The sequence below is a fragment of the Vicugna pacos genome, chromosome 1 (assembly GCF_048564905.1).
Source record: "Vicugna pacos chromosome 1, VicPac4, whole genome shotgun sequence".
In the NCBI taxonomy this organism is placed as follows: Eukaryota; Metazoa; Chordata; class Mammalia; order Artiodactyla; family Camelidae; genus Vicugna; species Vicugna pacos.
In genome coordinates, this window is record NC_132987.1 from 7,047,617 (window position 1) to 7,060,406 (window position 12,790).

At 39.2% G+C, this 12,790-nt stretch overlaps 1 protein-coding gene across 7 annotated transcripts in view; it reads left to right on the top strand.

Moving 5' to 3' along the window:
* The window catches only part of KCNH8 (potassium voltage-gated channel subfamily H member 8), a 353,661-nt gene that overhangs the window by 227,093 nt on the left and 113,778 nt on the right, over window positions 1-12,790 (top strand). For all 7 annotated transcript variants that reach the window (XM_072946938.1, XM_072947009.1, XM_072947108.1 and 4 more), the window contains 2 exons: window positions 2,158-2,315; window positions 7,238-7,445. In XM_072946938.1, the coding sequence (XP_072803039.1) occupies window positions 2,158-2,315; window positions 7,238-7,445 (366 nt within the window). The remainder of the gene's footprint in view (window positions 1-2,157; window positions 2,316-7,237; window positions 7,446-12,790) is intronic.

Genomic DNA, 12,790 nt, shown 5'->3' on the forward strand with positions numbered 1-12,790 from the left:
GCCAGATGGCTTAATAAATATTACAGTAGTTTTTTATTGCTGTATAGCAAATTAGCACACACTTAGCAGCTTAAAACAACACATTTGTTATCTCATAGTTTGTCTGAGTCAGAAGTCCAGGTCTAGCTCAGCTGAATTCTCTGCCCAGGGCCCCACAAGGTTGAAATCAAGGTGTCCTCTACACTGTGTCCCTTTCCGAAACTCAGGTTCTCTCATGCAGCTGTTGAACAAATTTCATTTCTTTATGGTTGTGGGACTGCGGTTTCCACTTCTAGCTAAATGTAAACGAGGGGTCGCTCTCAGCAATTAGAGGCTGCCCTCCGTCCCCACAATGTGGCCCTTCCCGTATCATGGCAGTTGCTTTCTTCCAGGGCGGGAAGAGCACGCCTCCCTGCCTTCCAGTCCCTTAACACCAGATGAAGAAAACTCTGCTTTAAGGGGCTTGTCTGATCAGGTCCCAGGCTACGCAGGGTACCCCCTTTAGCTGGTTAGATCATCAACATGATCCTGCCTTGATATCTCCCCATGCTTACAGTTTCCTCCCTTACCCAAGGGGAAGAGGTCCTCTGACAGTGAGGGCCGTGGAGGTGGGGGTCATTTTAGAATTCTGCCTTCCAATGTGATCTGAAGTGAAAAGTAAGAATGATATGCAAATACGCAAAGTGCGTGTTATTGTAATTTTTATTATCATCATGATCACGCTTTCAACATTCTTAACCTCATACAACACTATTCTGCTTATTTTCAGTGGTTGAAATTAGCTATAAAGAGCACTCCAATTCATTTAAAAGTTACTTAACTCACCGCTTAGTATTGGCTTTGTAACTCCCTGATTTCCCCTTCTCTTGGGGTTGTTTACTTCCCACATTCCCGACACCTGTCACTGTCACAGAGTCACAGTGCTCTCCAAGAACGGAGTTCCACGGAGAATTATCTTTCTGTTGGAGTCACCAATCTGTAAAGTTCTCAACCCTCATCACACTGACGTGTATCCACCAATCCTGAAATTCCCTCTGGCCTGGTTGTCCTCAACTCTGAAACAGATAAAGGAAAAGATCATCTTTCCCAACGCTTTACTGATACTTAACCCAGGAACTGTATGACAGACTTGGAGAAGTTTGTGCATAGGCAGCAGGATTGGGCTCAGGACCATCCATGTGGCTTTGTCATTTGACCAACACTCAGGAGGACCTCATACATTGTAAACAGTTTGATAAACAGATAGTAAAATATAGTGTAAATGTAAAATAAATATAAACATAAAATATAATATGACATAAAAATAGAGTAAAAGGAGGATGGAAGGAAAGGTTGGAAATGATTACATCTTCCATTTAAGTGGAGTGGGATTTAACCTAGAAATCTAAACAAGAAACTTCTGGTATTTTGTGAATACAAGCACCTTCAGGGCAGGGACGAATTTCATATCCATACAGAGATTAGTAAACCTTTCATGCATGGAATAGAATTACTATTAGATAAAAAAAAAGATAAAAAGAATACAGACTACAGATTATACTTGTGTTCAAAGTCATCTCTGCCACTGTTCAACATGATCGTTGAATGAGCTGCTCTTCCCACTGAGGTTTGGTTTCTGCCTCTGTTAACACGGTCTACTGTGTTAACACCATCTACTGTGGTATTAGATGGTGTGGTAAGTGAAACAGCCTATGCTAAGCTCTTAGGACAAGCCTGGCCCATGGTGAGCATTTAGTTAAGTGTTGACTGTTGTTGTTGTTATTATTTATTTTAATTATCTTAACACGTGGCCCAATGTCTAGAATATATTAAGGGTTCAGAAAATATTTCTTTCTTCACCTTCTCCAGTACCTACCTGTCAAGTTGAACTAGATCTGTCAAGAGGCGTGTTGTGAAGGTGAATGTGTGTGTGTGTGTGTATGGCTGGGGCATTGTACTGTACAGCGGAGACTGACATGTTGTAACTGACTATGCTTCAGTACAGGGAAAGAAAGTATTTTGGACATTGACAATCTGAAATATGTTACGAGGTGACTGTTAGTCTAACTTAATGTAATTTTCTTCCTCCTTCCTTCCTGCCCACCTCCTTCTTTCCTTCCATCCTCTCTTCTTTCCTTGACTCTCCTACTCTCTCTCTTTCTCCTTCCTTCTCTTTCTCTATCCTTTTTTCTCAAGCAGATATTATTTTAAATTTTCGAACAACCTATGTCAGCAAGTCTGGCCAAGTTATCTTTGAAGCAAGATCAATTTGCATCCACTATGTCACAACCTGGTTCATCATTGATTTAATCGCTGCCCTGCCTTTCGACCTCCTGTACGCCTTCAACGTCACCGTGGTGAGTACAGCGCTCCCTCCCACGTGGCCTGGAAGGTTGGTTTTTACTCCTGTGTGTATTTTTCACATGTTCAGGTGTTAAATGTTTGTGGCAATTTGCATGTCCAGGATTTTGTGCCCTTTTTGATAAAGAAGCCAAGGTGACCAGTGATGTGTAGGCCAGATTTTCCACTTAAAGAAGTTACTTCCTGTTTCTAATAATTTCATTACCTAGAAGCAGGATATTAAAAAGCCTGAATGTGTCATCAGTACTGACTCACTAAGCAAATCCTTTGATAAGGGAACCATCTGCAGGAATATAAGCATTACTTCGTATTATTCAGCCAAATATTTGCCCCAAGAATTTGGTGGAGAGTTTGAAGATTTCTTCTACTTTTATAACCTTTTCTCTCTCTCTCTCTCTCTCTTGAATATTTCATTATTCATTGGCAAAACAAACTGAAGACCTACCAAGATAGAAAGAAATGCTGAAATTAAGAGAATTCAACCCCTTCTTTGAAGTCCTTGTAAAAATGTTGGATTGAGCAAAATGCTAAATGATGAAATTACCAACATAAACCAAGCATTCTCTTGAATTTTTATTGATATTTGTAACTTCTCTTTCTTCATCTAAAGCTTTTATTCTCATGTATTGTCACAGGGAAGAATGTATGCCCATTTGTAGTAGTCATTATTTTTACTGTTTAAAATGATTGATATTCTTAAAAGCATTAAGTGCTCCCTTATAAACAGAGTGACTTTTAGGAAGGTATAATCACACTTTTGGACCAGTAATGCAATTTGCTGCCAAAGTAACCTGTTTTAGCAGGTTTACTAAACATTAGTTCAGAGTTAAACGTATTTCCTGCTCAGTTGACAACCCCTCATAGAAATTATATTCTCGCTCAAGAATTTTAAAAGTACAGTTTTCAATATTAAACACAGTGATCAGTGTTTCAGATACAGTCATTATTGACTTCAGAACGAAGATTGGACTGTAATCTTGACTATTTAGTACAGATTTATGCATTTGTCAATTTCATGTACAATAGTATTTTTATTTTCTTTTTCTTTCTTTCTTTTTTTTAAGTTGGGAAGTTGAGTGTCAACGTCTTTAAGAGGTTTATAACTCAGCTGAAAGGAAAGCTCTGGGGGAAATCTAGTGTATTATATCAATCAGTGCTAAACTGAATTGTTACCCAAGTTATAAAGTGCTTTTTCAAGACTGAATTTGACTAGATAAGTGTACTATAATGAAAGTGTAATGACTTAAAACTTGCAAGGCTGCCAAAAAAACCCCAAGGAAGTATATAATCTGCAAAATGATAAGAAAAATTTTCCAAATTATCCTGGAGAATTGTTAAATAAACGGTGTTTCCTAGATGCTGCTATAAATTAACTTGCTTCTTTGCTAACTAAATACTAGTAATTTCTTTTTATATTCCATTTCTCTTTGGGCACTGAACAAATAAGATACTTTTAAATATGTATATTATATAATGCAAAGTTAAAAATACGTATGTTTGGATAGGATTAACATTTTATAGCCCAAAATTAATGTAAATAATTTTTGAAAAAGTTTAATTCTCATATTTTGATGAATTTTAAGCTCTTGTACCCTGCACTTCACTTCCACTCCCTTTGCTCATTCTCACTTGTGAAATACGGCACAAATTCTTTATTAAAAAAACAAGTTATAGACCAACCTCCATGCCAGAAAGAAAGAAAAAGAGGAAGGAAGGAAGGAATCTCTCTCTAATCAGTGACAGTTTTTCTGTTTTTCACAGGGCTGACCATAGGATCATTTAACAAATTGGCATATAAATTTGTTATTTCCCCACATAAATTAGTCAGTATGAAATAGTCTATTTGAATAGAAAAGCTTGTTCAAAATATTACATTTACTTCACAGGAAAGCGTAAGATTGGAGGAAAAGTTGATAAGTATCGCTATTGTTACACTACAAAGACTTACAAAAAGAAAAGCAGAAACAAACAAACCAAGGTACTGATTTTCCAGAGCTGAAATGGGTTCAGTGGGTGCATCTGCATAGACGACATTCAGAAATGCATTACAGCCATCAAAAACGTATTGCAAGGTTTAGCGCTGGCTCTGCCCACAACTGCTGAGGGCAGATGTTTCATACACAGCTCACACATTTATTTATTAAGACCTACTATGTGTAAGTCACTATGAAAGACACTCTGAGAGAGAGAATTATGAATGAGACGTAGAAAGCGTGACAGAGTGAAAAAGGCAAAAGTAGGAATCCAAGTTGCCATCTGAGTGACTTCCTTAGGGAATTTAACATCAAAATATGCCTAAAATGAGCATAAAAATTCGTCCGGAGTTTCTGAGCAGCCCCAAAAGGCAACATTTCTATAAAACACCTTGTTAAGTGTCTATCACCCAGAAGACCCTCAGAACATGTTGATTAACTTTTTTCGTTCTCTTTTTCCCTTCCCCAGCTGATAGGCAGGAGTTGGTCATGTCCAGTAGGTGACACGGGGAAGCACCATTTGATAGCGGTTTGTGACGAATGCATCACTCACTGTCTAGCCCCTGTCTACAAGGTGCTTATAATTCTCATCAGTGACAGATTCTGAGCAGCAGCCCCAGAGTGAAAAGAATGCTTTCTTTTTTCAGATTATGTATTTCCAGCTAAATCAAATATGCCTCTTTCTTCTGTCATTCATCTAGAGCCAAAGTTCACATTATACAGCAGGAAATGTTTGACTCAGATGGAAATATATATCTATATCTATATATATATGTGTGTGTGTGTGTATATATATATATATGTTTTTAAGTGCTAGCAGAATCACCAGGGCTGCCTCATCCTGGAGACCCAGGCTCATGTCCCTTATCTTTGCAAATGACTGTTGTTCTCATGTAAGGGAAACCCCACATTCTTCCCACAAACATCCCCTTTGTGGCCATAGAAAATAAGGAGATTGCCTGCACCAGTGTATGTTCAGAGGCTGTCTGAGGCTGCTCAGGCTGCTGTAACAAAATATCATAAACTGGATGGCTTCAACAACTGGAATTTATTTCTCACACTCTTGAAGGCTGGGAAGTCCAAGATCAAGGTTCCAGCCAATTTGATTTTTGATGAGGATTCTCTTCCTGACTTGTAGACTGCTGTTTTCTCTCTGTGTCGTCACATGGTCCTCACACGGTGAGGGGAGGGAGAGAGACATTGGGGTGGGTGGGGAGCAAGAGACAGGGCTCTCTGCCCTCTTCTTATAAAGGCATTAATCCCATCTTGAGGACCCCACCCTCATGACCTCATCTAAAACCAAATTAGCTCCCATAGACCCATCTCCAAACACCATGGCATTGAGGGTTAGGGCTTCAGCCCATGACATTTGCAGGGACACAGCTCAGTCCATAGCAGATGGTGTCATCCAGGGTTCACTCTACGTACAAAATTGTCATCTGTCTATCAAATTCACCTGCCTATACAACAAACTTCACTCCCAGTGAGTCCCTCTAAGCCACAAAGTAGAGGCTGCATCTGGCTTACAATCAGCAGGAGAAATAATAGATGAGAAGTTGGCTGGGAAGGAGAAGAAACTCTACACAAAAGGGTGACAAAAGGAATAAAAGATCACAGCTGCCTGGCAGTTTCCTCAAATGATCCTACGATTTTATTATATTTCAGTATAGAATAATTCTCAAGATTACAGTTGAAAACACTTTTATGGAATATCTAATTGTTACAGGGAGCTTGGAGTGTTTTTATTTAACATAAGTTTAACACAAGTTTATTGAGCATTTACTATGTGTCAAGCACTGTTCTAGGTACAAGTTTTTCTTGGCGATAAGGGAAGATGGTTAGTGGAAGGAGAAACCAGAAGTCAGTTGACTAGAGCTAATTATAAAGGCAAAGTCTCAAAAGTGCTGACCTTGTATGACCAGAATCATAAAATTCTGTCCATATAGGAAAAATTAGGCTTAGGTGTAGTCTTAAAAATTCCTTCCTTCCTCTCTATTTATAGTTCAGCCTCCAAATCAGAAAGGGTCAAGGAATTTGTCAAACTCTGTTTGCATTTTACTTGACTTTTCTATTCAGGAGTCTCTTGGAGGCTCTCGGAAGGTGTGAAAAGAGTGTATTTTAGACTACCGTGTATGTTGTTAACAGTGACATTGACCTTTCTGGTGGACACAAATGCTGCACACTTTTCAGTTGAGTCCCCCTTTGCTACCAGTCTGTTGTTTTAGTTCGTACAAAGGCAGGACTTAGGAGATTTTTTTAAAATTATGTTCCATTTAATTTTGGTTCCCTGGGCATGTTTGTTTAACAGACAGCCCAGAATGTCTATGCTTCAGGCAAAGTTTTTCTCTGTCGATTGATAATGTTAGACAGAAGCTAGTAAAACACGAGGCAGGAGGTGCTACTGGTGTTTGTCAACAGATCTTACTCAAGATTTATAGGTCTGATTATTTAAAAATAAGAAACCTAAGTTAATTTTGTTACCACTTCACAGGATTTTACTTCAATCTATACCAATTTTTCTTATAAAGCACCCCCCTCCCCTTACACATGTAGGAGGAGGGGAAGTGGAATTGGAAGAACATGTAGAAAGAAATGAAAAGAAAGGGGTAGAGACATCTCATATCCAATCCTAATCCTATAAAGCATTTCAGCTGTATATCAGGATATGTCCAGTTATATTCAGGCAGAGAAAAAAGCTAAATCCTAATGAAGGAAGATAAGTATTCATGCAAAGAAATTAAATTGTCTTATCATCCTTTATCCTGTCCCCGTCCGGTGTAACATGTCAAGAAATTACGCAGAAATGGTCATAAAAGTGACCCAAGCATTGGAATCCCAATTATACTTAATTTCAAGAATTTCTCAGGGTGGCCGTCAGCTACGGTACCTGTTGTGGCCGCAGTGACCCCACGAGCCAAGCTGTGCGGCTGTGTCTCCCACCGCAGGTGTCTCTGGTGCATCTCCTGAAGACCGTCCGGCTGCTGCGACTTCTGCGTCTCCTGCAGAAGTTGGACCGTTACTCCCAGCACAGCACCATCGTCCTGACCCTGCTCATGTCCATGTTTGCCCTCCTTGCGCACTGGATGGCGTGTATCTGGTATGTCATTGGAAAAATGGAGAGGGAAGACAACAGCCTTCTGAAATGGGAAGTTGGTAAGGGCTCACACTTGTCGCATTTTCCATTTTTAAGTGAACAAGGAGATTGTCTAGACTTTGGAGGAGGTGAAAGATGAGTCTCTAAGTATGTGTCATCTGACTGTTGATTTGCCTCATCTTTTTTTTTTTTTGGAGGGGGGAGTGGGGAGGGTCCACAGTACAAGTGATTTCTTTTGAGAAAGTTTTCTAGAACCACCTTGGATTCTTTTGTTCAGAGAGCAACAGGTTCAACTTGCAATGGGTTAACTTTTTTAAATGACCAGCAAGGCTGTAGAAATGTTTAGATTAGTAATGTGTGATGTTATCTCAACATATTTGATGGCAAGCTAGTAACAGTAAATCACTGGGTATCTGGCCAGTTGTTACAATATTTTTAAATCATAGAAAAATGATCACTTGTAACAGAGGTGGTGAGTTCATAGAAAAGATAATCTCTACTATTTTCTCCTTTAAAAAAAAGAGAGAGCAGTATTGTACTAACGCTCTTTCCACATTTAGGATACTTTGATAATTTGTATTGGTACAGAGGACTGGGTGTTAACAAATACAATTTGTAAGATTTTGTGTCCCCATAATGCAGGGGAGCTGAAGGGAGATTTTCCAAGTGTTATATAATTCTGCATAAGTGATTTCTGAAATGTTCTGCACATGAACACATTTTTAAACTTAATGTGAAACATAAGAACTTTATAGAAAATGAAAATTCTGAATGCCATAACCCTCTATCCTAAAATTTCTGCATCCTTCTCACAGTCTTTCTTTTTAGAGGATTGTCATTGTTCTTTATGTAGGATTTTTTTTCTTCTTACTCTGATATTTAATCAAAGAATCTGTTTCTTGGTTAGCTAGAAAACCCTTCACTTATCTTCTCCTTCGGAAACCAGTCTTGGACTTTTTAACGAAGCTCAGACCTCTGCACAGGCATAAAGCCACAGGAGATTCCCAAGAGAGAATACTCCTCTAATTTCTTACACCAGCATTTAGTGCGGGATCCATTTGAACGTCACTGGGTAGGGTCTCAGAAATGCCATCCTCTCACCATTGGGTATGGACAAAGCCTTCAGAGGGCGTCTTCGGAGAATGAGCTGGAAACCTTAAGAAAGCAGTTCAAGGGAGTGAATCTCTTCTCTAGGTTCTTAAAAATGCTCCTGCACATCTCAGTTTTGTCCCTGAGCTAAACAAAGAAATTGATGCGTTCTGATAACTTTCATCTCAGAATGGTTTTCTTATCTTCCTTATCACAGTGCTTTTTCTATGTTTGCTGTGGACCTTCTATTCAGAAACAAAGTCAAGGGAGAAACAAAACTGTAGAATGAAAACAAAAGTATCCTGCATAAAGGCAATAGGAGAAAATATGAGATGGAGGAAGACAAGAATTGATTAAAAGGAGAATCAAAGTCTGGATTGTACTTGGATTCAAACATTTTCTGTCCCTCAGTATTGTTTCCCTTTTTATAACTGTCCTGAAGGCTTCCTCATCACACTCTCTCATGTGGTCCTCATGCTGTTCGGTGGATTACAGCCTGAGATCTCCGCCCTTTGTTTTGGATCCACATTAGAATTCTGGTTTGTGGTCAGCCACCTGATTCCTCTTTGGACCTGACCTAATTTCTGTGAGGCCGCAGACCCATACACTCATATTAATTTGTATGGCTTGTCAAGTCGCAGGGTCTCCAGATGGGGAAATCCAGCTTATTCACGCTCCCAAATTGAGTTATACGAGGGAAGCTTTCTGTTTCATTTCCAGCATACCAGTCCTGCTGCAGACTTACAAACAAGCTGATGTTTCTCTTCCCACAAGCATGCAGAGGTATTTAAAAAGAAGCCAACCGCCTGCACTGCTCCTCTACTGCCCCCCACCACTCCTACTGGGTCTTGCTGTTGTGGTTTAGGGTAATGAACGGGGAGCTTGTAAGCTGCAGGTCAGCTCATAAAGGCGAAATACAATGATAGGAAGAACATCGGCCTGGGGGCAGGGGACCTCTCCTGTCACAGCTCCAACACCCGCCAACCGTCAGATTTGTAGTAATTTTGTTCACCTGTCTGGGCCCTGGTTTCCTCATCTACAGCATGAGGAAACTTACGATGTTAACTTGAAAGGCTATTTCAGATTTCTGACTTTAATGGAGGAACAAACCCAGTTTTATGTGCTTAGTGAGTCTATTTTTTTATCATAGCTCAGTGCCCATGTCAGAAGCGACCATTAATGTCAACAAGTTTGAGGGGTGTGTCAGAAAGGACACCCTATGATCACAGCATGACAAGGAATTGATATGTTTTACTCAGTTACGATAAAAAAAGAAAACTGAGTATGTATCTTTAGGAAATTAGATCTATTGCCCAAACACCTCTAGGATGACAGAACGCTAATTACGTCTGTCAGTATTGGATTCATAAACTTGGCTCCGAGGACTTTCCCTTCCCCTAAAATTACTTGCTTCATTTGTTCATTTAAAACATTCTCCAGCTGAGCTTTGGACACAAATTAAATAACTATGACCTTCCTTACCTGATTTTATAATGAAGCAGCTGAGAGTCTAGGCTGATTTAGTTTTTACTGTGTCATTTGTCCATTAATAATACGTCTTACCTTTTTGTGTCCAATTACCATGAACCAAAAAGTACGTCACACAAATCAAACTTGATTAGAGAGCACATTGTTCTCTAGCGTTGTGACTACATTAGACACACAGGATGGATTCACCTTCCCAAGGAGTAACACGGAACTTCCTTTCTAATCATCGTTAATTGCCCTGAAATGATTTCTTCCCCCTTTTTGTTTCTGGCAGGTCTACTACTTACAGGCAGAGAGACTTCCAATATTTTGTATCAGACCAAATCAAACTTAATCTTTAAAAGATGTTTTATAGTGTCACTTCTGTATAAGATCTCTGTTTGGGGAAGGAAGAATGAAGACTCCTAGACTAGTTATATCAGAGGCAGGTTATGAACTGATTCGCCTGTGTTGTATTTTACTTGATATTTTCCTGTGTTTCTGTTCCGGATTTTAAGGAATTGGAGGTTTGGCTAATCGTTTCAGGGAATTTGAGTCCTGGAAGGACCTTGGTCCAGCTCCTCGGTTCCATGGTGAGGAATCCAGCTCTGCACTTTTGTCTCTGGGGGAAGAGGTCGTTACCTCTTGCGTCCACTGCTGCTGCTTGATTGTGGTGTACAGTTCGCAGCACATGGCAAATGCGTAAAAAAAAACTTGTTGAATGAATCAATCTCCAAGGTCATCTAATTACTAAATGACCGTCATGGGACAAGAGCCTAGATTCCCTAAGTCCCTGCACAGAAGTCTTTCTAGTAATTTTGAACATTATGGTATTGTATGAAATGGCTGTTTGCCAGATTCTTTCCAGCAGGAAGTCTGAAGGAGAATAGAGTGGCCACTTAAGATATGGTCATTCATTCAAAAAATATTTTTTGAGTGCCCACTGTATGCTTGGTCCTGTGTGAAGTGCTGGCGATATCAAAAGAATTAGTTCCTGTCATGATTAGATTAAAGTCTAGTGGGAAAAACAGACCAGCCGTTCAGTGGCTGTATCACAGTGTGACAGGTTCTGTAACAGGAACTTGTGTAAAGGAGAGGCAGCTAAATTTAACCAGAATATCAGCAAAGGTGTTTCCAGGATGAGTTGAGTTTTAAAGAATGAGTAGATCTTGTCTCTGCAGATGCCCAGAAATGGGCGTGTGTCCTGCAGGGACAGGACTGTATGAAACAGTTCACCAGGACCGGCATTAAGGGTGAAGTGGGGGAGGGTCATAGTAAGATGATGCGATAAACAGGTAGGTAGTCAGGGACCAGATCTTTAAAGACTGTTCATGCTAAGCTTTAGAGTTTAAACTTCATCCTAAGGCTACAGCAAGTCTCAGATTTCTCTCTTGAGCAGCAATCCCTGAATACGGAACCCCGGGAAGCAGGAGATGGATGTTTTGTTTTGCTGCTTTTTCAACATCCGTAAGGTGGCTGTAGTAATAATAGTGCCTCCCTCACTGAGGCTGCCAGTATTAAATTTGGCATCTATGTGAAGCATTTAGCACTATGCCTGCCATCTAGTAACTGCTCAATAAAATAGGAGCTGTTATAGCCATCATCCTGTCTTATTATGCCAGTTACTTTTAATAAAGACAGTCTCGTGAGCTGGGTACTAGACATACTCATCATTTTATACGGGAAGAGTTACTAAGTACTGGCTTTACAAGTGTTGCCTTCAAGGTTTAGTTGTACTGCTGGATAACTCATTACATAGTTTTTTAGACGGATCTTCAAAATAATATATCTGCCCAAACTTTCTATTTGAGTCAGCCTTTGAAAAATGAGTGATTTTCACATAGCCTCATGATTGCACTTAAATAGGATATTTCAAGGCTACTGCAGGTGAGAGGTCCCACATCCTCCCTACATGCTTGTTGGGATATTAGGCTTTTATGGGATTTAGACACAAGTCTAGAGTCTTACGTCTCAGTGTGGTGTTAAAATTTTAAAGTTTGTTTCGGTTGCAAAGAAATGTTTCAGAATATTTCTATAAGGCTCCAATAAATATCTAGCTAAAAATGCTTGAGAAGACTTTGCATGTTTTCTTAGATCCCAATTAATATAGGGATATATTATTTTAATATAATACTTGTAATTATATATAATAAATATAAATATAAGCATAAATTATTGTATAATATAATTGATTAATAATTATATTTAATTAATATATTATAATATACATTATAAACATAAATACATAATAAATAACTTATAACGTTCAATTTATGACATTTATAAAGTTCAATTAATGACATTGAATTAGTCCTTAAAGACTCCATTTGGATCATGAATAGAATATAATCGTTCTGATTTAAGCTAGAAAGATTTGGATTTGAATCTTAACCGGGCCATGGTGACTTCAGTGTGTGACGTTTTCTACAACAATCTCTGTTTCCTCATCTGTAGAATGGGTGTGATAGTAGTGACTCTCATAGTGTTTTTTACAACTAGAGGTACTCAAGTTGATGTACCTAACTCTAGTTATATTCCTGCAGCTGGTAACTACCACGACCACCACCTTCAGTCTTATCACTAATCGAGGCCATTTTCTAACTGCAGCCACCTGCTTACACTTACGTCAGTGAGCTGCATAGAACTGAGGTAGCAATACTGTTCAAGCCTAGTGAAGAGGTGATATTTCTGTATCAGTCACAATGCTTCATTTTTTTTGTTGTTGTTGTGGGGGAGAGGTAATTAGGTTTATTTACTTATTATTATTTTTGGCTGATGGAGGTACTGGGGATTGAACCCAGGACTACCAGTGAGCTGTACCATCCCCCAACAATTCTTAATGTCCTTT